The sequence below is a fragment of the Chiloscyllium plagiosum genome, chromosome 10 (assembly GCF_004010195.1).
Source record: "Chiloscyllium plagiosum isolate BGI_BamShark_2017 chromosome 10, ASM401019v2, whole genome shotgun sequence".
NCBI lineage: Eukaryota > Metazoa > Chordata > Chondrichthyes > Orectolobiformes > Hemiscylliidae > Chiloscyllium > Chiloscyllium plagiosum.
Genome location: NC_057719.1, coordinates 43,642,640 through 43,669,085, shown reverse-complemented (window position 1 = coordinate 43,669,085; position 26,446 = coordinate 43,642,640). Strand labels below are relative to the sequence as shown.

Below are 26,446 nucleotides of genomic sequence, written 5' to 3'. Positions count from 1 at the left end.
TCTTTGTTACAGTGCAATAACTGTTAGCAATTTATACCTCCCTCTACCTAATTAAGCAATTAAAGACAATTGGTTTTAAAGATATCTTAAAGTTTAACCTTCGCCATTCACACGTACAAACATTATAGAGACTTGATTAGGTTTAATTGCCTGTAGTTGTAGTTCCAAGGGTTTATTTTTCAATAATCTTCAAGCTTGTTGAAAAGATTTGGGCAGAACTGTCAACTTTTCGAGCATAAAACAGACAGAATGGAATTGGCTGCCTATTATATACTGCATCAAGTTTCCTTTTTCACTGATTTTCAATTTGTATCCCATTTGATATGCCAGTTTTATGCCCATGCAGAAATTGAAAGCTCTGCCTGTTAATTCAAATTAAATTACTTTTCTTAACATTCTTGATCAACTGTTGTCAAAATTGCCTTATTCCTGTTGGAAATACATTGGAGTAAGAAAATGAACTTAAAGGTTCCTAATTCATATTATTGAAACCAGTTTCTCCTGTTTCAGCCACGGGTACAGAGTGCTTCTGATCTTCCAGATGAAGAGAGATCACAAACAGTCAAGAGGCAACCTTGCACAGAAAATGGGCCATCATCTGTGCCAAGAAGACAGAGTACTCCAACATCACTGTATCAATCGGAGATTCTTGAAACATCCCTTCCCAGTAGCATTAGTAGCCCTGGATTACTTGATATCCGAGCTAATGACTTAGGTAATGAAATTAAATATTGAGTAGTGGCTCACTGTACTGTTAACATAATGTATCTCTCTATCCTTCATCACCAAAGCTGTACAGACTAGGTTAAATATTTCTTGTTGTTCCCTGTTCCAGACATGGAACTTAACTTACCTGATTATGCTGTTCTTGCTGATGGTATTTTGGTGGCATTGAATCTATATATCATTTGGATAAGCAGATTCTTAGGATGTGTCCCCTGTGTGGACTTAAGAATCTATTGCTATGTGGCAAATCTTGCGATGCTAGTTTTCCTATATTGATATGCAACATATCCCTGAAGAAGCAATGTGAGGGTAAACCACAAATATGTAGGCCTGTGAATACGTTAAATAAAGTAAATACAGGGAACAGTGCATTGTAATTAGACTATTGATGTCTCTCCCATTCAAATGTCAATCTCTAATAAAATTGAAAGTCTGTTAAGGATTTTGCAATAGCTAGGACCTAATAACTCTCTTATCCAACAGACCCCAGCATGATTGATTTCTACTTGATATGTCAAAGAGGAAATATTTGCACATGCACATTGCTCTTTGTAGGAATAACTAGTACAACTTAGATGCCTTGAAGTTAAGAATAAACTAACACTTCTGCATTAGAATAGCTATGAAAACTATCTAATTTATTGAAGTGCACACAGTAGGAATATCAAAATTAGTTTTGAATTATAATATCTCATAACAACAGGTCTGACAGATTTAAGTTCCAAAATTTACTTTTCAATCATTGTGACATCAAATTTCCCATGCTGTGGTGAGATTGTCCAATAATACAACTTCTTTGGAATGCAAGACTGTAATGGTGGGTCATGTCCTTGGTCAACCCATCCACCTCGCATAATCTAAATGAGGCACCACCACCCTTCTTCTCTCTCCCGCCCCCCCATGAAAATGTTTGTCTCGAATATAGTGTTAAGTATTTTACAATGAAAATATAAATGTTGGCATTTGTATAGGAGTGAGCAAAAGAATCATCCCTTTTGAAAAGCATTTTTATAGATTACTCTCAGCCAATACCTCTAAGGTTGACCAGTTACACTTAACAGAAAACGATGCATCATATTGAGAAGTCATACTTAACATTGACTAATCAAAAATTAATTTTTAAAAAACTGAAGAACTGTGGATGCTGGAAATAGAAACACATTAGACACTGCTGGAAAAAACTCAACAGGTCTGGCAGCATCAGTGAAGAGAAAGCAGAGTTAACAGTTTTGGTCTAGTGACCCTTTTTCAGAACAGATAGAGAACTGATAGCTAGGAAAAGATTGGTATATATGCTGAAAATGGGGTGGGGGTAGGAGTAACAATGGGTAGAGATGGGGCCCAGAAAGCTAGAGACAAACATTTGGGCAGAAAATGAGAAGGTAAATGGACATAGGAGAAGTGCTCAGGCCCTAACGTTTATTGGACTCTATATTGAGTCCTGAAGGCTGCAGTATCCCCAATGAGATGGAAAATGAGATGCTGTTCTTGCAGGTTGTGGTGAGCTTCACTGGAGCACCAAGGCAAGCCTGAGACAGAAATATTGACCAGGGATCATGGTGGTTTTTGAAATTGCAGGCACTGGGAAGCTCAGTGGTCTCACAGTCTGTGTTTCGTCTTCCCAGTGTAGAGTAGCAAATATGGTAGACTAAACTGAATGATGTGCAGATAAATCAGTGCTTCACCTGGACAGTGTGTCCAGATCATTGGATGGTGAGGAGGGAGGAATGTGTAAACGGGCAGGTGTTGCACCTTCTGTGAATGCGTGGGAAGGTGCTCTGGGAATGTGGAAGGTGTTGGGAGTGGACCAAGGTGTCCCAGAGAGAATGGTCCCTTCGGAAGGCTGACTAGAGAGGAGAGGAATGTGTGTTTGGTGGTGGCATCCTGCTGGAGGTGGTGGAAATGATGGCCAATGATCCTTTTGGATGTGGATGCTTGTGGGATGGTAAATGAGGACCGGAGAGCCTCTATTGTTGTGGGAGAGGAGAGGGCAGTGAGAGCTGAAGTGTGGGGAGATGGTTCAGGACACAGCTGAGGGGCCTATCAACCACAGTGATGGGGAATCCTTGGTTGAGGAAGAAGCTGGACACTTTGGACTCCCCTTTTGTAGAAGCTGGCATCATCAGAAGAAATGCAACAGCGACTGAGAAACTAGGAGAATGGAACAGAGTCTTTACAGTAAGCAAGATGTGAAGATGTATCATCAAGATAACTGTGGAAACTGGTTGGTTTGTAGTGGATGTTGGTGGCCAGCCTGTCCTCAGAAAGGAGGACTCAGATTGACCAAGTGGAGGTGAGAGAAGAGTAGAAATTGGAAGCAAAATGGATAAGCTTTTCCAGTCCTGGATGTCATCCGTGTACCAGAGAAAAAGTTCTGGGTGGGGGCCCATGTAGGACTGGAACAAGGAATGTCCCACATACCCCACAAAGAGACACGCATAACTGGGGTCAATGCAGGTATCCATAGCCACACCTTTCATTTGAAGAAAGTGAGAGGTGTTAAAAGTTGTTCAAAGTGAAGGTGAGTCTGGCCAGTTGTCAGATGGGGGGACAGTTCATGGCTTTTTTTCCCAGGAAAAAATATTTTGTCTCATAAGAAATGAAGTTAAGTCCTGTCAAATTCAGAACTCGTCCCGGAGTTTTGCGGGATACAAATGAAATTTAAATTAATTTTTGATTCTTTAATTACAGGCAGTTGGTTACATTGCAGATACCAGCTAACGATCTGTTCACACATTATCCAACAATGCTTAAACAAAAAACTTTTTCTCCCCCCAACCTTCAAGCCCATAGCATTAACACTAGAAAATCACTGAATAAGAATTGGAAAAGATGCTGAGGAGACTAAGTTTTTCATGCTTTAACGTCTGAATTTTCAGGACTTGCCATTGGTTGCCTTTTGGGCACCTTCAAGTTAGCACAGATAATATTTTCAGAAGTTTGCAATTTTCTGTGTAGCAATGGTTTTTAATTTACTGGAATTGTCATCTGTCACAAATAACCCACTTTAAAATAGACTAAAGCAGTTTCTTATTTTAAACACTTACATTCTCTGCATCACTGAATTTCTTTTGAATATATTTAGAAGTGGTATCACTTTAAAATATAAATTTTCTAATTTTTAGACACACCACTTTGCCTGTCTCACCAGAAAAATGAATTTTGATTAAAACGCCTTAACAAAGAGATCGTTTTTGCTAATACATGCATATGGTTTAACATTTCTAAGCTGTTGTTAATTTTCTATTGTCATGATTGTGTAGAGATATTAATGACTATACAAGAATTGCTTATGTAGGTGATGAAGGAGTGTTATGTAGTGGCAGCATTTTGCTTTCATGTGTGGAGCTGGTTATGCATAAATTTACTTTTCATTTGTCTTTAGAATGGTTGTTTTGCATATTTTCAGGTGTTGTTGGGGGCCTTTCAAGCTTACCTAGTGAAACTTCTGAGCATCCTCCAGCACTACCTCGAAGAAAAGAAAAGAGAGAATTTCCCGTATGTCATTTGTAATTTTCAAATCATTTGATTGTATTTCTTGAATTGTTACTAAGATTTGGACCTGGAATTTTGCTCCTCAGATAGGGTCTCAGAGCTGGGATGTTCCTCATTCTGCAAATCTAACCTTGGAAAAGTTAGAAATCTCTCAACACCAGGTTATAGTCCAGCAGGTTTATTTGGAAGTACTAGCTTTCAGAGCGTTGCTATCCAAATAAACCTGTTGGACTATAATCCGGTGTTATGATTTTTAACTTTGTCCAACCAGTCCAACACTGACACCTCCTCATCATGGAAAAGGTGACATGCAGTCAAACTGAGTGGCCCTGGAATGGGTGTGGAGCGTGTAAGTTACTGGGGTGGGTTGTGCAGAAGAGCTGCCTTTGCACTGGCACTGTTTGGTTATTTTTGTTTCAAATGATTTAAAGCTGAAAACAGCCCTGCAGTCCCCTCTCTCACTTTTATATTCCATCCATGCCAACCTATACTACCCCTTTCCCCTTACCCATTCCACACCAACTTACCTGCTGTTTACCAATGGACGATCTCGGGAGCTATTCTGGCATAAAATAAAGTTGTGCTTATTTTTGTTTTTAAGGAAACTCTTAATGACTTACAAAAAAAAAGTATCCAGCACATCAAAATCCCTTGAACTAATCTCTTAAATTGCATACATTCACTTCAGTACATCATTCCTTCCCTTGTGAAAGCAACATTTCTATTCTGTAACCACCTGAAATTGTTAATCAAGCTATTCATTTAACAAATACCACACTTTGATCAATCATGCAATACGAGTTCTCTAATAGCTTGCAGGCTTATATCAATGTATTTTTACAAACTCTGTTTTATTTTAACCTTAAAGCTCAACAGAGCTAAATTTCATGATGACTTGCGTGACATTCCAATGAGTTTATGTACTTTTATGTGCAGTCTTGCTGACATTTAACTTTCCTTAAGGGCACCTGACCTCCCCAAGAGATATCCTAGGACTGTATCAGTGAGATGCAGACTTGCATATTCAAGGTTTTATGTGTACACTCAGGTTTGAGGCAGCTAACTTGCCAAATCTAATAAGTGAGGAAACTGCCTCCAGGAGACAAGGCTGTACAATTTTAGGTACTCCTCTGTTCTACCGCAAAATTGCCTATTACCCTAAATAGCATAGAGGTTAGTTTCAGTACCAAGGCTTCAGGTTTGGGTCTTCCCAGCATTTTTGCAAGAGCCTTTCTTACTGAAAATTCACATTAGAAATGTATCTTAGGTTCCACAGATGATTTTTTGTTTATGGATGTTTTCTTTTTCTAAAAAAAGTCGTTATGAATTTCAAGCTAGTTGAAACATAGTATCATGTAGATAAGATTTCTATATCTTACATATAAAGTTGTATTAAATTAATTTTACTCTGGATCAGATTGAAATGGGCACCAGAGTGTACATATTACCTTTTGTTGTTGTATTTTCCCTCGCCTGACAAACTGGGGGTTAGATGACTTTGAATCTCTATTTAACTTTTCATACATTAAATGGCAGCTTTTATGGATAACAGGTGTTGGAGCCAAGTGATTATTGTGTGCAATGTTTGTCATGATGCTACTAAATTATATACTTTACTGAAATGACTGAATTTAACTTCTTAATGATGTTCAAAATTGACATTTTTTTAGAAGCCAACAATCAATGGCCTTCCTCCGACTCCAAAGGTCCATGTAAGTCAATTTCTTAATGTGTAATTCTCTTAATACTCTGAAGTGTGACAACTTGAGGATAAATTAATACTTTATTGGAGTTATTAAGCTAGTTATATAAATTGATGAATAATAATATTGCCGATATTCTATGTGATAATGTATGTTGATGTAAAACCCCTCTTTATTTGTATGTATGTAACAATAGCTGAAAATGTGTTGCTGGAAAAGCGCAGCAGGAAAAGCAGCAACACATTTTCAGCTCTGATCTCCAGCATCTGCAGCCCTCACTTTCTCCTGTATGTAACAATAGTCAAGTACTTCATTGGGTATTGCAATATCTAACAAACATTCTGCAAAGTAAAGTGTTTTCATCAAAGATAGGCCCTAACTTTTATTAATGTTCATTTTTCTTTTCCTGTGCATTCATATAACCTCTTTGACTCGGTTTACCCCTTAATACTAAAAAAAAGTGTTACTTTTGCTGTGGTCCAAGGACACTACAGTTTGAGTTGTAATTGTGCAAACTCATTTTGTAAGAAAAGGACCCTTGCACTCATTGGTTTAGCTGGATTTCAAGCTAGGAACTACAATGAATTGACTGTGTGCTACCATACTTCACCATTTAATTTCTTCCAGTTGTCTCCACTTCTGTCTGGAAGGAGGATTCAAGTGAATACATGCACCTTCCACTATCTCACACAATGACAACTTTTCACAAATGAACAAAAAATCTTTATAACTGTAGGCTGAATAGGAACCACCTGAACTCTATATAAACATCTTTGTCATCCCACATGAAAAGAGGTACCTGACAACAAGCAGTAATAATACCTGTTTGAGTTCACCCATAACAATGGCAAGACAAGGATGCAATTTTTTTTCTAAGGTCTAGTACATCTTGTTTTTCTTTGCTCCCACTCTTTAACATTACCATCCTTGATGATAGCAGTTACTTGAATTTAAATTCTGAGTTTGAATTTGTGCCAGATGATACAAATGACCATCACTAATAACTATAGTTATTTGCTAGTACAGAACTTGAGTATTGCTGAAGAAAGATAAATTTTGTTGAAGCTTTCATTTGCACTCGGCAGGACAGTTCACAAAAATGCCAAAGCGGTAGGGAAAACAACATGTGAGAAAATAGTGCTGATCATTTGGCAAATGGACTGTGGTTGATGGGCGCATTGCCATGAAGATAAAATGTCTTCTCACACCACCTCAGTACCATTAAAGTATCATCAATGCAGTATGAGATGGGCCCTCCACATCAGTTGGGAGGACAGACATACTAATATAATCCTTGAAAGCCAATAGAACCAGTGTAGAGGCCTCGATCATCCAGAATCAACTTTGCTGGGCTAGCCATATGCTTTGGGTGTCTGAGTTCTGACTGCCAAAGCAAATCATTTTTGCCCAGCTCAAGGAAGGCATTTAAATGAAAGAAAGACAAAAAAAAAAGTTTCCAAAAACACCCTCAAGGCTTATCTCAAGAAATGTAACGTGGATGTCAACGCATGGGAGACACTCATTCTAAAGAAACTGACTTGGAGGAACCTCCTGTATGAAGATAGGCAAATCTTTGAGAACATCAGTCAGCAAGACCAAATACAGAAAATTAAACTGGAGAAAGGAGTGCCAGCAATCTTGAAGCCAAGGATCAATTCCACCCCCTGGAAACATCTGACTAGTGTGGTCTGAGATGTAGCTTGACGATCAGGCTTATCAACCACGCAAGGACCCACAAAATCCATGACCACAGAATTTCCAAGGTGAACAATTGTGCTTCATTAAGTGATTTCTGCAGCAGCCCATGGAGAGTGCACCAGTTAATGATAACTGTTAACTACCACAATTTTAAACGAGGCAGATTGACTGGTCAATGCATTGCCCCAAAGAATTGAACCAGAGAATAGCTATCACCTATTTTATTGAGTTGAAGCGGTATAATGTGTCTATATTTTCTTTTACAGCAACTAATATTTTAAGTACTCTCAATCTAGAACCCACCTTAAATGCTGAACAACACTTCTGTCCCATAGGTTATTTTTCAAATAGGGACAAGTTGATTCTCAAATGTTTTCTTGGAAAGTGTTCGGTTGTTTTCCAAAACTAACAACTAAATTTTTGAATGTTAAAACTTTCCTATAGATGGGTGCCTGCTTTACAAAAGTATTTGATGGATGTCCTTTGAAGATCAGTTGTGCTACATCTTGGATACACCCTGACACAAAGGGTAATGCTACTTAAACAAAAATTGCTTTTAACTGAAACTATTTACAAAAAAAGTTATGCAGTATTTCTTCTAATGAAATATTAACTTTGGCTTTGTTTTTCTTTTAAATTAGACCAATATTTAATCTTTGGAACTGAAGACGGTATTTATACGTTAAATCTGAATGAGCTGCATGAAGCTTCAATGGAACAAGTAAGCATTTTGAACAGAGATTATATCTTTCTTGGAATTACAGCATTGTCAGAAGTATAACACTGAATTCTAGGATTCTGTTTTGACAAGTGGAGTAACAACTGTGCAAATCTTTTCTTCAAATTTATTTGAATGACTTTCACTTAACTTTTTAATATTTCTAATGGATGTTTAAATCAAATATATTTTCCCAGCTTTTTCCTAGGCGATGTACCTGGCTGTACATTATCAATAATATTCTAATGTCTTTATCAGGTATGTATCCATTTAGTCAAGTCTTAATATGTTGAACTTTGCTTTTGTAAATTTACTTCATTTTATTGCAGGTCAATAGGTGTAATAGCCATATTCTAGTTTTCATGGGAACATGGACAAATTGAAAATTGATTTTAATTGCTGCGATGAATTTTGAGTTTGAATCTTTCTATGTTGCAATATAATAGAATTTTAAAATTACAATATAGCTGATGTTGCTCTGACATTAGAAGTGAAAAACAGCAGGAGTGAATTTTGCAAAAGAGAAAGTTTAGATACACTCGAGAACCATATGCAGTAATTTGTGAAATAGAAATGTAAATAAGGTATGACAGTACTGAACAAAGTACAATCGTTACTCTAAGATGAGGATGAACTGGGCATTCAAGAAACCAAATAGAGGGATAACCTAATGAAAGGAAACAGACTGTTTTAGTATTAAAGAAATCCAGCAGTGTAAAGCATCTAGCTAGTTCTAAAAAAAAAATACATTTGGAAAATTCATATTTGAATCTATAGATTTAGTATGCATAAATCTTTGGATGCCTTCAGGGAGGTCTGACTTACTTCTGGCCTTATTCCTGTAATTTCTTTTGTGTTCTAGTTTCAGCCCAATTGTTTTTTCGTTGGTGGCTGTAAAGTAGCTCCTTATGGACTGTTTGCAGTTCTCAAGTACCGGGGGGAATTTTATATGTTGAAGTAATCTAAATTACTCAGTAGTGTGGTTACTGTGGAGAAGTGATGGCTAACTAGTAATATTACTAGATTATTAATCCAGAAACCAGATAATGTTCTGGAGACCTGGTTTCGAATCCCACCATAATGGAATTTGAATTTAGTAAAAAAAGTATGAAATTAAGAGTCTAACAGTAAACATGAAACTTCTATCAATGGTCAGAAAAATCCATCCAGTTCATTAGTGTTCTTTTAGGGAACGTAACTGCCATTCCATCCTGGACTAACCTACATGTAACTATATATAACTCAGTGCAACTCTTGTCTGCCTTCTGGGTAACTAGGGATTCTAAATTGCTCTCTGGCAGAAGAGTAGTGAGTGCTAATACGCTTGGTATAACAACTAACACTTACATTCTTTATAGCTAGTTCATGGCAGCAATAAATGTTTACTCCCTGGAGTAATTGAGGGGAAAATAACTGAGCTGATGGCTATCCATTGATGTCTTTTGGAAAGTGTGCATGTTTAAGCTTGTATAGAATCAAAATTCATCAAGGGTGGTCATTTAATTCAGATGTTGAAAGTCTATTTCTCCCTTTGAACCGTACTCCCGAGATGAAGTACACTGTTTAAACACAAAGAATAAGGATCGTTATTGAAAATAAATTATTGATAATTTTGCAACAAATCCTGGACTCCTAATGTGAATCATTCATGTCAAAACTTCATTTTCTGCCCTGAGTCACTGGACAGAAGTCAGAACTATTGTTTCTTCCACCTGTTTTCAAAAGCAAACCACTGCTGCTCTTAAAGTCAACTCTGAAGTCCATGTATTCTTTCTACTGCTTTAGCAGGTGATGTTAGTTAATTCCACATATTCCATGGATCAAACCTACATCATCTTAATTAGTTACCAATTGAGAATACTAATAAGCTTGACTTTTGAAGACTGCCTAATTATCAGTCCTTGAATAAGACTCATAAATAAGTACATTATTGATGTAGAACCATGGGCAACTATAGTTTGGATGAATTAGAATAAATTATAATATGGTTCCAATCAATATTTGACAGTTTTTTTTCAGGTGCATCATATAAATATGCTTTAATGTATATACTATGGTATTCTAATGTGAAATATCCTTTTGAATTTTGTCTTTTGTAGATGTTTGTCATAGAGTCATAGAAATGTACAGCGTAGAAACAGATCATTTGGTTCAACTTGTCCATGCCAACCAGACATTCCAACTAATCTGGTCGCATTTGCCAGTACTTGGCCTGTTTCCCTCTAAACCCTTCCTATTCAAATACCAATCCAGACGCCTTTTAAAAACGTCCACCACTTCCTCTGACAGCTCATTCCATACACGTACCACGCTCTGTGAGAAAGTTGCCCTTTAGGTCCCTTTTATATCTTTCCCCTGTCACCCTAAAACTATACCCTCTAGTTCTGGGCTCCCCCACCCCACGAAAAGACTTTTGTGTATTTATCCTATCCATGCCCCTCATGATTTTATAAGTTTATAAGGTCACCCCTCATATTAAATAGTATAGGATGATGAAAGTTTTAACTTGATAATTTTAGAAAATGAACAGTTTATATTGTCTTTACGATCAATTAAAATGTGCTTTGTCATTTGCACTGAAATTAGATTTTAAACTGAAATAACCATTGAACTGTCCTCTCCTATTCTTTACTGTTCATAATAGATGCTTTTTAAATTCCTGAAAAATTAATCAACCCTCTTGTGTTCTCCTTTTCCCATAATCACTTCGTTTCATGTCCAAATTGACCTGGTCACTGCGAGCAGAAGGTAAGCACAATTTAAATATTTTCACCCTTGGTTTATATAGTATGTTTGTTTTGACCAGAGGTTCTAACACTTTTATGGGTGGCTTTAATCTTCCTGTGGATTAGGGTTGTCAGATTGGCAGAGGAAGCCTGAGGAAGAATTTGGAGTGTATTTAATGAGCTGAATGACTGACCTGTTTCTCCTCCTAGACCTTATGGTCTTAGACATCTAAGTAGAATGTTGAAGTGCAAGTTTATGACTTTGTGCTCTTCCCAAAGGAGATCCATTTTTGCAAAGTACCAAACCTAGATCTCAAAAATAATTTCTTAGAGGATATGCTCATATCCTCCCACCCAGGTAAATCAACAACCTCACTGAATTCCTTTTGGCTTTGTTTATATCTTTCACTCCCCTGGATTAGGTTTCAGTAAAATTTGATTCCTTCTACAAGGCTGGGTTAAAAATGCCATTACAGTTCTCTACCATTTATGTATGTTAATTGCCTGCAGGATTTTATAACCATCTATTTTTGTTGTGAAAAGCTTAACACAATGTCTTTTTCCAGAGTTAGTGCCTCTTAAACTCTTTAAAATTTACATCCTGAAATGGCTTGATTTAAGTTAAGCTACCGTCAGTGTGTTTAGTTATTACATGCCTATTATATTGCTGAACTTTATTCTAATGGATATTAGCCCTATTCCTCCTATCTGAAAATTTTTAGCAGCTAATAGTTTCATTCTAAAAGATTTAACTTGTGAATTGCAGATACAGTTCTTTAATTATCATTTCCTTTGCACATGCCAGTTTTCTAGTATTAATAAGATTATCTTCAAGGTTTCCTTACTATGCAGTGGTGAGATCAATCTCGTGGGATGCTCTTCACAGTTGGTGTGGAATTGTTGGGCCAAATAGCCTGTTTCCACACTGTAGGGATTCTATGTTTGGTTTGCAGTTTGTTTGAATATTTTTTTTTATTTGTTTGAGGTATTGGGTTTGTTCATAATGCCAACATTTTTCACTTGGCCTTTTTATCCTGGAGTGAACTTTCACCTTGAATAACTAAGCAGTGTAGTGAAGGTACTCCATAACATTGGAGTAGATATGGAGTTTCAGGTTTCTGATTCAACAACAATAAAGGAATAATATATTTCCATGTCAGAATAGCATGAGCATTGGAGGGGATCTTCACAATAGTGATGGTCCCACAAATTCATTGCCCTTCCCTGTCTTAAGTATTATGGCTAACAAGTTTAGTTGATGTTGTTACAGAGCTTTGGCAAGCTACTGAAGTGCATCTTATACATGAAACACTCTGTAGCCACAAATGCTGGTGTTGGAGAACATAGAGTCATAGAGATATACAGCACAGAAACAGACCCTTCGGTTCAACTCATCCATGCCGACCAGATATCTTAAATTAATCTAGTCCCATTTGCCAGCACCTAGCACATATCCCTCTAAACCTTTTTAAATGTTGTAATTATACCAGCCTCCACAACTCTCTTTGGCAACTCATTCCATATACACACCACCCTCTGTGTGTTTAATCCAAACAGATCAGCTGCTTTGTTGAACTTCTTGCATTGTTGGAGTTTCATTCATCCAGGCAAATGAAATATTCCATCTCAGTCCTGACTTGCTCCTTGTAGATGATGGTAAGAGCTGTGGTTTACTGCAGCAAAGGCAGCCCTTGAGCTGCTTTCATAGATGCAATATTTATTTCGACAGCTTAGTCCAGTAGTAACTTCCAAACCCTTCTCCTTGCCCAACATTTGCCTCCATCCCCAAAGGATATTGATGCTGGGGGAATTTAATAATGATAATGCCATACCTTGTTATGGAGAGGTTTTTCTGCTGTCTTATTATTAGAGATGGATTTTGCCTGGCCTATGTGGGTGCAGTGTTACCTGCGCTTGGCAACTCAGGTCTTTTTTCAGGGTTGACTACAGGGGTCATAGACTGCTTCATTACCTGAAAAGTTGTGAATTTAACTGAACATTCAGAAAATATCCCCATTTCTAATCTTGCATTGAGGTTAAAAGTCATTTGAAAGAGCTAGAAATGATTGTGTTTTTCCTAGTGCCTTGGGAAATCCTTGCAGCAATGTCCTGTGGCTGTGTAGATTTGTCTTCAAAACCACAATCATGCTAAATATAGGAAGGGCAAAAGCAGCAATACATGGGAACATTACCTCTTGCAAATTCTCCTCCAAGCCACTCAGCTACGTGACTTTGAAATCATTCTTTGCCATTGGGTCAAGACCCTGGAACTCCTTCCCTGACTGCAATGTGGGTGTGCCTACAAACAGATGGGAGTGATTCAAGAAGGCAGCTCACCACTTCCTACTTGAGGAAAACTAGGGATGGATGATAAATGCTAGCCCAGTCTGCATCGCCCATAAGTTATTGCATATTTTGCAGTGAACAGCTCACCTGCTTTCACAGCACTATTGTTTATGGAAGTCAGGAGTGAGGTGGAACATTTCACTTGCTTATATGAGTACAACTCCAATACAAGAAGCTTGACAAAACAGTTCATTTGTTTGGATCCCATTAGCAAATAATAAAACCTGGTCTTGCTTTGGTTTAGAACTTGGCCAGCTTAGTGCTGCTAAACCGATCAGTAATTAAACTTATGTATGCTTTTGGTATCCTCATGGTTCCTTTGAATTTGCCGTAGCAGTAATAATTTGTGAGTGGGCGGGTGTCACAAATGGCCTATATGACCCCTGTGCCAATGTTGAGGATTTTGTGTACCACTTTGTGTCTTGTCCTATAGGTGTGGGAATGGTGATGGAGGAGTCTAGAACAGTGGCTGATGCCAGGCAGCTGTTTAATTAACTGGCTGTGTGCTTTTTTTTTTGTGAATAAAACCCACATCTTGGCTGGCATAATTACTTTTTATTATGATTTGATAATAACAAGGCTCTTTCGGAGAGCAGTCACAAGTCAACCATACTAGTGTGGATCTTAAATTGCATATAAACCAGATTACATAATAAGATCAGATTCCAAAAAGAGCATTAGTGAGCCAGTTGAGTTTTTAATAGTTTTATATTACCATTAATGATGTCAGCTTCATACTCCAGAATGTTTTAAACTGAATTTAGCCAAAAGCTCATGGTGAGATTGCACCTCCTTAGGTCATTATGGTCAGAAATGTTACCCTCAATGCTAGTTTTTCCTTAAATATGGATAATACTTTTCTTGCAGATCAAATCCATCTGCACTTTCTTGGTCCTTTTGGAAGTGTCTGATAGTTTCTCAAACACATTAATGCCCAGTGCTGTGCCCATTTCTCTTAACCTAGTCTATGACTAAAGTTTTCTTTGATAAATGTCAACTCCTTGACATAGTGAACAATTTACTTGGATCAAATTGTTGATGATCTTCACAGTCTTAAAAATGTCAGCTAAGTTATCCAAGCTTGTCCTCCACTAGAAGCCAAGCCCCATTTAATAGCATTGCCACAAAAATCTTGTTAAGCTTAATTATTCTAGCTGTTTACTTCACTACTTTCTCAAGGAGCTGATGATTTTTGAGTGACTAGTGAACACTACAGAATATTAAAGATAGTGTCCGATCAGAGTTTCGGGCAGTAACAGTACAGACTCTTTAGTTATCCTTAAGTTTTTTTTCAATTGATTACCTTATTTACTTTTTACTGTAGTTAAACACTGCTGACAACTTAGATTTATTCAGTATAACACAGGAGCTAAGAGTAAGCAATACTCTTTTGGTTTCTTGCTTCACTGTTATTTTTAGAATTGTCACTTAAAGGTATGCTCCATATTGATTATAAGTTATTTCATTTATTTTGCACGGAGTATGATCAAGCTATTCTGAACCATCTGTACTTATTCTTTTGCATCAGAGTCTCCACAGATGTAAAGTTATGATTTGTCTTAATATGCAATTGTTCCACACAATATATCATGCATAAGTAATTCCAATTGAAGCAAAATATCTCTGGGCTCGAAAACAGTGATTTTCATTATGGAAGAACCCAGCTAACAGTGTTGTTATTTTTTACCTAAAAACAAATCTGTTAAATGTAATATATTTTTTTCATAACATACATCGGTTTTCAAAAAGCTTAAGTTTTAGAATTTTCAAATTATTATTTTCTCATGTTTATTGAGTTTCTAATTAGATTAGTTTCTGCATAAAAGGCTACTAAATACCAACTAATTTTAATGTTGGTATCTGAAATCAAAAAAGACAATTCTAAATCATAAATTGCATTTTGGTTTTGTTTCTAATGCACATCATCTGATAACATTTGGTGGTGAGGTGAAGGAGATATTGGAAAGATAGGAAAGTTTCAGGGTGACTTTCAGAAAGGAAAGAAAAATTGAGATGCAGTGGAGTTTAACAAGGAAATTTCAGAGCCCTAAGACTGATTGCTGTGGCTGTGGGTGCTAATGCTGTGAAGGGGTGGTAGGAAGAGTTGTATTGGGTGAGGTTGGAAATGTGAAAGAATTTAAATTGGCAACATGTGAAATTGGGTATTAGTGCAGATCACCGGATAAGTGGGTGCTTGGTGAGCCAAAGTAATTTGGAATGTAATGCAACAAGCAGATTTTTGAATGAGAGACTGGAGATGGAGAAGATTGAAATAACTGAGTCTAAAAGCAAGTAAGACATAACCAAAGATTTCAGGACAAATGTGCTGATAGAGAGATGGTGCATGCAATGTTAAAGGTAGAAATAAACAAGCTTTATGATAGAGAGCATATAGAGTTCCAAGCTCAGTTTGGATGCTGAGGAATTTGGAGGTGAGAGTGGTATTGTTAATAATGAAGATAAATGCCATCAGCACCAGCCTGTATATTGTACATTTGCAGAATAGATGTATATATGTATAAATATGAGGTAGTTTTTTTTTTTTGGAATGAAGAATAAGGTAACATAGTGTATGAATAATTGTTTACATTGAATAGGGGAACAAATGTGATCCAGAAGTTCAGATATACCAATCACTAAAAGTAGTAACACTGATTAATTCTGCCATTTTCTTTTTTTCATAAAAGTAAGCATTGGTACTCACTTCTGGAATGATAGAATTGGAAAGCTGAGAAGTTTGTGTTAAATTTATATAGGACCTTGGTCAGACTATGCTAACATATTGTGCACAGTACTGATCTCCATCCTGTGTTAAAATTGTGTAGAGATATGAGGAAAGTATGGGAAAGTGATGTAATGAAAACATCCTGTATTAGGTGTTACCATGGCCCCACAATCCAAATTGCATGTGTCCAGTTCTATTTGTATTTTGGCTGGTGCTCTAAACTAAGCCTATTACTTCCACCTTCCTCTCTGCACTATTCTCCCCACCTCTCTCTCCTTCCTCCCCCCCCCCTCCCCCGCCAACCCCACTTTCCCCTCCTGCCCTGTCCTCCTCCCAATACTTTAATTTCTCTGTCCTACCCTTCCTTTCAGATCCCAACAGGAGCTGCTAACAAGGTAAGTAATCAGCCAAGACTTAGAAATAGCAGATCAGGCTTAAGGGGTTAAAAGCCTATTCCGACTACTATATTCCTCTGCCCTAAAGGCACTTGAAATGATGCCAGAACTGGAGTTGTGCTTATCTGGAAATAGTTGAACAAGCTAACTCTTTGATCTTGTGTCTTCTCTTTCCGAGAATAATCTGATAGAGATCTCTGATATTTAAGAGAAACCTCTTTATCCAGACAGTGGTAAGAATGTGGAACATGTTACAAAGAGAATAATTGGACAAATGGAAAATTGCATTTTGGGGACATGTAATTTCAATTTTGTGGAGTACCTGGTGAGGGTTTCAAGGAAAGGAAGTGCAAACGAATAAAAGAATTGAATTGGAATGGCAGGCAGAAAAATTGAAGTAATAGGCTCAATTTAGAGCACCAGCCAAAATGCATATGAGAATGAATGCAAAGAATTTGGATCATCTAGCTGTGATAAGTTTTGGAAGGGACACGTTCTTGTCATACATCAGATATGATTTTGGAAAATCCAAAATTGAAGCTTATTTTGGGTAATGCCTTATGTTGGGATGTAGTTGAGAATAATGATAGGCCAAACTAACTGCATCCTATCAGCAAATCGTTGTCCATGTTCAAAACAGTGTGTTGTGAATAGGTTTCAGTTGTCCATTTTCTGACTTAATATTTCTTTACATTTGCAGGTAAAACCTTTCAGCTTTATTCACACAATCTGGTTGCCTTATTTGAACAGGCCAGAAAACCAGGCCTGGCATCCCATATTCAAACACATCGTTTCCCTGACAAGATAATACCCAGGTAAGCAAATACATTTGTACTATTTGTGTGAAGCAGTGTAAAATATGTTTTCATTATTCCATTTCCTCATTCCATATTTTTTTTTGGTGCAGTTCTCTTCTAAGTAACTCCAGGTAGAGCATATATGAATACCGGCACTGATACGTGATGTCCAAACTAATGTCTGAGAATATATGCAAAATGAAGCACTTAAGACAGCATCCTTGCAAAATTTTACTATTTCAGGAGAGCAGATCCTTTATCAGATCTTTGGATTAAGATCTTAAGTTTGATGAAGATTATACCAATGAACAGCATCTTTTGAAAAAAGAGGGAAGATTAAAATGGCTGCAAATATTTAGTTGGAAGATGAGGCAAAGCAGTTAAAATAGTTGATGGATGGCATAATCAGAGAACTAGACACGTCATTGAACTCATGACATATTCACGATATTGATTTGTAGCATGAGCCATAACCCACAAATGTCATTAGAAAATGAATGTGAAAGGTAACTGAAATTTACCTTGTATATTGTTTCCAGGAGGTTTGCTTTAACAACAAAAATTCCAGAAACAAAAGGCTGCCACAAATGCTGCATTGGTGTGTAAAATTCTCAATTTTTAAAATTCTGTTCTTTTTCACCATTTGCTTGGAACATAGTTGTTAAATATACAAAGTTGTATTTAAAATGTTTTCATAAGGATATGACTGCGACTCTATTATTGTTCATATGATCGTATATCATATGTTTTAGTCAATACTGCTATGATCTGGTTGCTGGGAAGTGTGCAAAAATAATCATTTAAAATTGCTGCTCTTCCTTTTTCATTTGATATTCACATGCCCCCCCCCCCCACCCCCCCAAAAAGCAAAGCAGCTAAAATTGGGAATTTGAAGCATAAAAGTAATGCAAATCTACACTTCTACATATCTTTCTCTTGAAAAGCCCAGTAGATTAGACTGCCGCATATAGGAATATTGCATGGCTGGTACAAGAAAATGAAATTTAATGAGTGCATTTGAAAGCAAGTTCATATCATTTATAAATTTGTTTTTGAAAGCTTATTAATATGTTACTGTTGATCTCTGTTTGATAACTGCAGTGCGAAATCCATATACTGGACATAAATACCTCTGTGGGGCGCTGCAGTCTGGTATTGTCTTACTTCAGTGGTATGAGCCAATGCAAAAGTTCATGTTGATAAAGGTCAGTGCTTGGTTTAAGTTACCTGTTACGTATCTAATTTTTGTTATATTAATACTGAACTGCTCTTTGGAGAGAAACAGAGACCTAGATCCTAGAGCAGCAATGTTTCTTGATTGCTGCTACTCTGAACTTTTCTGCACAGAGTCACTGCACATTTCTTGCCAGGTCTTCACAGCCTGACTTCTACAGAAATGCTGAGCATATTGTCCCTTGAAGAACTCTATCAGAGCACTGTAGCATGAGCATAAGACCAGATGATTCCTTTTTACCTGTGCTAGTTGCATTATGGCAAATGTTAAGGCCTGGAGTGAATATTAGTTGTGAGCAACTAAGTGAATTATTGTATGAATAGACAGATGGGCAAGGTATGTGACTAGGGTAGTGGGTGAGATGGCACAACGGTATGAGTAGTCTGCTTAGCATGGTCATTTTAGGGATCAATGTGAGCGATCTAAGGAGGTCAGTTCCGTAGTTATTGAGAATTTTAAACCAGGTTTTAATTTGTCTTAACATTTTCTCGGTGATCACCCAAGTTAATACCTTGGAACTGTTAGGACAACTTGAAGATTTTTGCAGAGGACCCTAGGGAGCAGACTTTCCAGGCAATTCCCACAGATGTCAGCACATTGGGATTTATGCATGGTCTTAAAACACATCTTAGGGTGTACATTTGGTCTCTAGAGATGATCTAGAGACTTGAACATCTGTGCCAGAGTAATGTCTCAGGTTGATAAAGACTTGGAAATATTAACCTTTTTCATTGCAGATGCATTTTTTCTTTGTTTCCAGCATCCACAGTATTCATACTTAAGAGTACATAACCATGATTAAATGTAATGTAAATATCCAGTTGTAAATCTTGGATGTTGGTGTGTTGATAATGTTCAACTACTTGTTTATTTTGAAACTTTTCCCTTTGCTATTTGATATACAATTTTAAGTCAGAAGTACTTCAGCAGGTGATCCATTTTAACCTTCTCTTGAGATCTTCATCACTAGATGCTAATGTTCAGCTAATTTTATTCAATTCCATGTGACATTGAAAAAGTACAGTACGCATTGATTATAGCCTTGCACAATAGTTGCTGAAAACTTGCTGTAGAACTAACTGTGTCTATAGCTATGCTATTCCAATACAGCTGTGACATTGGCATCTATCAACAAAGTCCAAAGTTACTCATATGTCCTATCCCCACACAAAAAAAATTAACAGAATCTTAACTATGCAGAGCCACACAAATGCTGTGACTTCAAGATAATTCTCACCACCTTACTTTTTCTATAGCCTGTTAATCAAAAAGAAGTCAGATGTATGGTGAAATAATCTTCACTTGTATACAGTAGATGAGTACAGCTCCAATAACTTGAATAGTTATGCCATCCAGGACAAAGCTACCCACTTTCAGGGGACTCAAATAGCATCTTGAGCTAGTTCCTCCCTCTCTACTGCCATGGTTTTGTATCATCTCCAGTAAGCACTGCTCCAACTCACCAAGGCTACTTCAATAGCACTGGAAAAAACGAGAGTAGGCACCTACGAATACCACGACTTACAAGTTCCTCTCCAAGTCTCACATCCTGATTTAGAAATATCTTGCCATTCCTTCACCGTCACTCAGTCAAAATCCTGAAACTTGCTACTCAACACTTATGCATTTTACCTACACAGCACAGCTTACAGTAGTTCTACAAAGTAGCACACCATCACATTGTTGAAGGCAATTAGTTTTTTGACAACAAATTCTTACCTTGCCAACAATGCTCGGATCCATGCATGACTAAGCAAACTGTTTTAAATGTACGTTGTATTACTGACTTTAGCTTCACAAAATCTTATTTTTTTCTTCCAGCATTTTGACTTTCCACTGCCAGACCCTCTTAAAGTGTTTGAAATGCTTGTGGTACCTGAGCAGGAATATCCAATGGTCTGTGTTGCCATCAGCAAAGGCAGTGAACCCAGCCAGGTGGTCCAGTTTCAGACAATAAACCTGAACTCCTCTTCCTCATGGTTTACAGAAGTTGGTTCAGGTATGCCATTTATCATAAATCAGTACAGAATAAAATTTCTCATGGGTTCCCCTGCAAAACAGTTTAAAGCTGTTAGATGTTTTAAAAATTGGAAAGTACGTTTTTTAACAACTTGTTGATAATGCACATCTAGACATTAAATAATTCTATATAGGCTTGGTTCCAAGTAATATCACAACATTTAATTAATTTGTTAGCTTAGACCCAGTTACTTAATGAATTTTGCACTGTTTTCTATGTACCCTCAATGATTTCAGGTTGGGGAAATAGTTTTATGTACAGCATTCAGTGGAAACTTCTTTAACCTGATGAACATTTATTGAAAAGGTACATCTGCTTAATACATTAAATTTTTGCATTGTCATGAGTATATCATTGTCACGTCTGCCTTTTATTGTTTTAGCTAATTGCGAGTTGGATACCATCCACATAACCCAGCTGGAAAGGGATACAGTTCTTGTCTGCATGGATAGTGAGTACCTGTCAATTTTTAATAATCCTAGGTACATTCCCTTTTACTAGCATGTGCATTTCTGTATCAAATTATGAAGCTCTGAACAGCTTAACTTGTACTTCAGCTATGCCTGTATTTGTAAATTCACACCATAGTATGCTAATAGAGTTCAGGTTCATGAGAAGCGTACCTTTCATTCTTTAAAGTATTAGATCAGTAATCAAATGCAGGGATATTATTTTAGTCCATGTTACACATTAAAATTGTTGTAACTATTTATTTCTGCTAAGTTTTGTCTTTTCAAATTATTACAATTTACAATATGATTACAATGAAGATACCCAGAAAAGAAATTAAATCATTTTGCTCCACCCAGCTGGAGTCCACTATCCCTGGACAACAATCTACACAACCTGGGAGGAAATCTGAGCACCCCAGCAAAATCCTGTGCAAGTGTTGGAGAACGTGCAGACTCCAGGCAGACAGTCACCCAAGGCTGGAATTGAACCGGGGACCCAAGCGCTGTGTGGCAGCAGTGCCACCCATAATTTCAATGTGCTTACCTGAATACTTTAAAAAGGAAGTGTTAGAAAGCTTGAATGTAGCCTCTTGGATAATTCTCAGAATGGAACACTCCAAATGCTCACACTGACCACTTAATTTCTCACCTCAACCCATTTGCTTTCCAAAATGCTGCAATCAGGGGTTTTCATCTCAATAAAGTAAATTTTAATGTGTTTTTCATCAATGAACTTGCACAAAATGACAAATCCAGTTTTTTTTCCCTAAAATTTAATATGCTAAACATTTCTAATGGCAAGTTTTAAAAAACAATTATAATGCCAAATATCTCCATATGGTCCTCTAGGTCCCTCTGTTCTACAACACTACCCAAGGCCCTACCATTACTTGTGCGAGAACTGCCACAATGCAATACCTCCCATTTATCCAGTTTGAACTCCATGTGCCATTTTTCAGTCCATTGACCCATTTGATCGAGATCCCTTTGTAATCTTAGAAAACCTTCACCGGCTACTATGCCACCAATTTTGGTGTTGTGTGCAAACTTACTAACCATGCCTTCTATATTCTCATTCAAATCATTTACATAAATGACAAACCAAAGAGGACCCTGAACTGATCTCTGAAAAGTAGCTGGTGACTGGCCTCCAGTCCAAAAAATCAACTCTTCACCACCACTGTCTTTTTCCATTAAGCCAATTATTTAACCAATTGGCAAGGTCACACTGACTCCCATGTAACTTAACTTTACTAGTCTACCATGTCGAATCTTGCCAAAGGCTTCACTAACATCTGAGAAAACAATGTCTCCTGCTCTGTTCTTATAAGTTTTTTTGTAACTGACTTAAAAAAAACTGAATCAAGTTTGAGAGACACAATTTTCCTCTCACAAAACCAAGCTGACTATCCCTAATCAATTTTCTAAATGTCTATAATTCTTATCTTTTAAAATCGCCTCCAACAATTTACTCAAAACCTAAGTCAGACTCTCAAGTCTATAGTTCCCAAATTTTTCCCTCCAGCCCTCCTTAAACAAAGGCACATTAGCTATCCTCCAGTCATCAGGACCTCACCCGTGATTATAGGTGATGTAAATATTTCTGCAAGGGGCCTCATAATTTCTTGCCTTACTCTAGGTTTGTGTAAAGATTACAAATGTCAGCAAATCAACTTCCCACCCCGGCAAACATACCCACAACCACTCCCTCCCTTATTTTCCACAGAACACCCTCTAATGCCAGTACATGCTTTAAGTTCAGGGACCAATTCTGTACATCGTACCCAGTGCAGCCTTGCCAACACCCTGTACATTTACAACAAGACATCCTTATTTATAATTCCAACAATAAAGGTTGAAGTTGCACTTACTGGACTTTTAATATTAAACTTTTTGTATCATCCACAAGAACACCCTGATCCCTCTGTGCTGCACTTTATTGGAGTCTCTCTCCATTTTCAAAAAAAGTCTTCCTTTTGATTCTTCTGACCAAGGTGCGTGACCTCTTACTTTCCTACATCTGCCAAGTTTTTGCCCACCCACTCAACCATATCTTTTCCCCTTGCAGATTCCTTATGTCCTCATTATAAAATATCTTCCTGCCTATTTTCATATTGTCTGCAAAGCTGAATATATGACACTGAATATAGGTCACTCCTCCAAGTTGTTAATATTGTAGCAAATAGTTGAAAGGCCTTGGACTGATCCTTGTGCCACTCCATTTTTCTAACCTGAATAAAACCATTAATCAAAACTCAATCCAAACAAATATATTACCATGAGCTCCTATCCTGTGCAATTACTTTTTATATGATGCCTTATTAATTATCTTCTGGAAATCCAAATACCATGTGTTTACCAGTTCCCCTTCAACTTTGCTTCTTATCATCAAAGAACTTGCAAATTTATCAAAGAAATTCACAAAATTATGTTCACTCAATTTGATGGTTTTAAGTTTTTCTAAATTCCTGCTATTTCTTCCCAACAACAGATGTTAGATTAACTTACCTATAGCTTTCTGTCGCCCTCCTTCCTGAACATGAGCAGTTTTCCAGTTGGCTTGAATCCTCCCAATATCTACTGAGTTCTGGAATAATTGAACTAATGTTTCCAATATTTCTACAGCCACTTCCTTTAAAATCCTTTTAATGCAGGCCATTAGGTCCTGGTGACTTGTCTGCTTTTAATTCCATTAGTTAGTCAAATACTTTGTCCCTCGTGATAGTGGCCATTACAAGACTTTTCTTCTGGTCAGCACCTTGCTTATCTGATATCTTTGAGATGCTTACAGCATCCTCCACCATGAAGGCCAGTGTAGAATATTGGGTTAAATTATTTGCCATTTCTGTTTTCCATATTTTGAATTCCCCAGTTGTATTCTCTAGGGTATCACACTCACTTTAGCTACTGCTGTTTACCACTAGAAGGCCATGCTGTTTTTATATATTCCCATGAATTTGCTTTCACAGTCAATTTTCTTCCCTCATTATTAGCTTTTTAGTTCTACCATCAATAATGATCTACTGTCCTTGTCCATTCCGGTCCTTGGAATTGAATGCAATGTCTTCAAATTTGCGGACAACACGAAACTGGGTGGCAGTGTGTGCTATGAGGAGGGTGCTAAGAGGCTGCAAGGTGACTTGGACAGACTGGCTGAATGGGCAAATACTTGACAAATGCAATAGAATGTGGATAAATGTGAGGTTATCGACTTTGGTTGCAAAAACACAAAGATAGATTATTATCTGACTGGTGGCAGTTTTGGAAAAGGCGGGGTGCAACAACACCTGGGTGTCATGGTGTAACAGTTGCTGAAGGTTGGCATGCAGGTGCAGCAAGCGGTGAGGGAAGCTAGTGGCATGCTGGCCTTCACAACAAGAGGGTTTGAGTATCAGAGTAAGGTTGTCTTACTGCAGTTGTACAAGAGTCGAAAAGTGTAGCACTGGAAAGACACAGCAGGTCAGGCAGCATCCGAGGAGAAGGAGAGTCGATGTTTCGGACGTCAGCCTTTCATCAGGAATGTGGAGGGGAGAAGGGCTCCTCAGACACTGCCTGACCTGTTGTGCTTTTCCAGCGCCACCCTTTTCCACTCTGCAGTTATACAAGACTTTGGTGAGGCCTCACCTTGAGTATTGTGTGCAGATTTAGCCTCCTCGTATGAGAAAGGACATTCTTGCTATTGAGGGAGTCCAGTGAAGGTTCACTAGACTGTTTACCAGGATGGCAGGATTGATATATGAGGAAATACTGGATTGACTGGGCTTGTATCAGCTGGAATTTAGAAGAACGAAGGGGGATCTCATAAAAATATAAAATCCTAATGGGATTGGACTGGCTAGATGTGGGGAAAGTGTTCCTGATGTTGGGAAAGTCCAGAGCTAGCAATCACAGTATAAGAATTAAGGGGTAAGCCATTCAGGACTGAGATGGGGAAGGATTTCTTCATTCATAATAGTGAACCTATGGAATTCTCTCCCACAGGAATGTGTTGGGGTCAGTTCATTACATATATTTAAGAATGAGTGGATGTGGCCCTTGTGACTAATGGGATCAAGGGGTATGGAGAGAGAAAGTGGGAATGAGATACTGAGATTGCATAATCAGTATAATCATGATTGTAATGAATGGTATTACAGGCTCAACAGGCTGAATGGTCTATTCCTGCATCTATTTTCTACGTTCGTGTTTTCTTGGGTGAGCAACACTTAGTCTAAATTGGTATACAAGCATGAAAGTTGAATTTCCAACTGATACCAGCCAGGAGTAAATTGAAGTAATCTAATCTGGAAGTAGCAAGAGAATGAGTGAAGGTTTCAACAATAAATAAACTGATGCAAAGGCAGAATTAGGTAATTTTCATAGAAATGCTGCAGTGATGATATTGGAAGATCATCTTGAATTACACCAAACATGTAGATGGAACTTTTGGTGAATGAAATTTTTGTAATAAACCCTAAATTAACATTTTGTTTAGAAATTTTGTAGGAGTGGGCACTTTGTACATTGCAGCACATGTACACGGGTAAACATAAATGGATAAAATTAAGCAAGAATTCATTAAATAGCCTAAAATGTAACTCTTCAAATGTTTCCCCACACTCTCTTCCCCTACATGTCTTTTGACCATTGTAGAATGTGTTTTCTATTCAACTGTCAATAGCTCTGAGCACCTATGACACAGTAACCCAAGACAAATATCACTAATTACTTGTGTGAAGTATATTTTAAGCAATATTCTAAAACTGTAAAGGTGCAATTTGAAACCTTCATATGATAGAAGGAAATTACTACTGTTCGAATAGCTGTCAAAAGGTGTGGTGCTGGAAAAGCACAGCCAGTCAGGCAGCATCTGAGGAGCAGGAGACTCAATGTTTTGAGCATAAGCTGTTCATCAGGAATGATGTAGGGCAATAGGGGAGAGATTTGCTACCAAATGATTATTAAAAATTATGATATAGTGTTGTCTTTTGAGGAACCAGAATCCCTACTGCCTGCATCTGAATCTTAAAAAAATTCTCAAAGTTTGGCAGTCATGAGACTTGTAATTTTGTACAATCTCAGTGTCTGATGGTGTCCTTCCTACTCAATTAAGGAATCTGTGATTACTTAGGAACAGAAAAAGTTCAAGATGGATTTTATTACATGATACTGTTTTTTTTTGCCACTGCTCTTCTATAACATTATTATAACTTATGCATGAATAGCCATATTTTCTATTTCAGAAAATGTCAAGATTGTAAATCTGCACGGCAAATTGAAATCAAGCAAAAAGCTGGCATCAGAGCTAAGTTTTGACTTTTGCGTTGAATCAGTAGGTAAGTTAATTTCCCAATATTTAATGCATTAAAATTATTTTTAAAATACATTTATAGCAAAATCCATTTCATTAGTTTTTTCAGAATGCAAATCGG

General features: G+C 37.4%; 1 protein-coding gene across 2 annotated transcripts in view; it reads left to right on the top strand.

Annotated features, from left to right (window-relative positions):
• map4k5 (mitogen-activated protein kinase kinase kinase kinase 5) overlaps nucleotides 1-26,446 on the top strand; it is a 182,643-nt gene that overhangs the window by 145,449 nt on the left and 10,748 nt on the right. For both annotated transcript variants that reach the window (XM_043697614.1, XM_043697612.1), the window contains 13 exons: nucleotides 511-715; nucleotides 4,136-4,224; nucleotides 5,892-5,933; nucleotides 8,067-8,151; nucleotides 8,264-8,343; nucleotides 8,538-8,598; nucleotides 11,086-11,088; nucleotides 17,233-17,347; nucleotides 17,869-17,927; nucleotides 18,431-18,534; nucleotides 20,385-20,562; nucleotides 20,966-21,034; nucleotides 26,258-26,350. In XM_043697614.1, coding sequence (XP_043553549.1) covers nucleotides 511-715; nucleotides 4,136-4,224; nucleotides 5,892-5,933; nucleotides 8,067-8,151; nucleotides 8,264-8,343; nucleotides 8,538-8,598; nucleotides 11,086-11,088; nucleotides 17,233-17,347; nucleotides 17,869-17,927; nucleotides 18,431-18,534; nucleotides 20,385-20,562; nucleotides 20,966-21,034; nucleotides 26,258-26,350 — 1,183 coding nt within the window. The remainder of the gene's footprint in view (nucleotides 1-510; nucleotides 716-4,135; nucleotides 4,225-5,891; nucleotides 5,934-8,066; nucleotides 8,152-8,263; nucleotides 8,344-8,537; nucleotides 8,599-11,085; nucleotides 11,089-17,232; nucleotides 17,348-17,868; nucleotides 17,928-18,430; nucleotides 18,535-20,384; nucleotides 20,563-20,965; nucleotides 21,035-26,257; nucleotides 26,351-26,446) is intronic.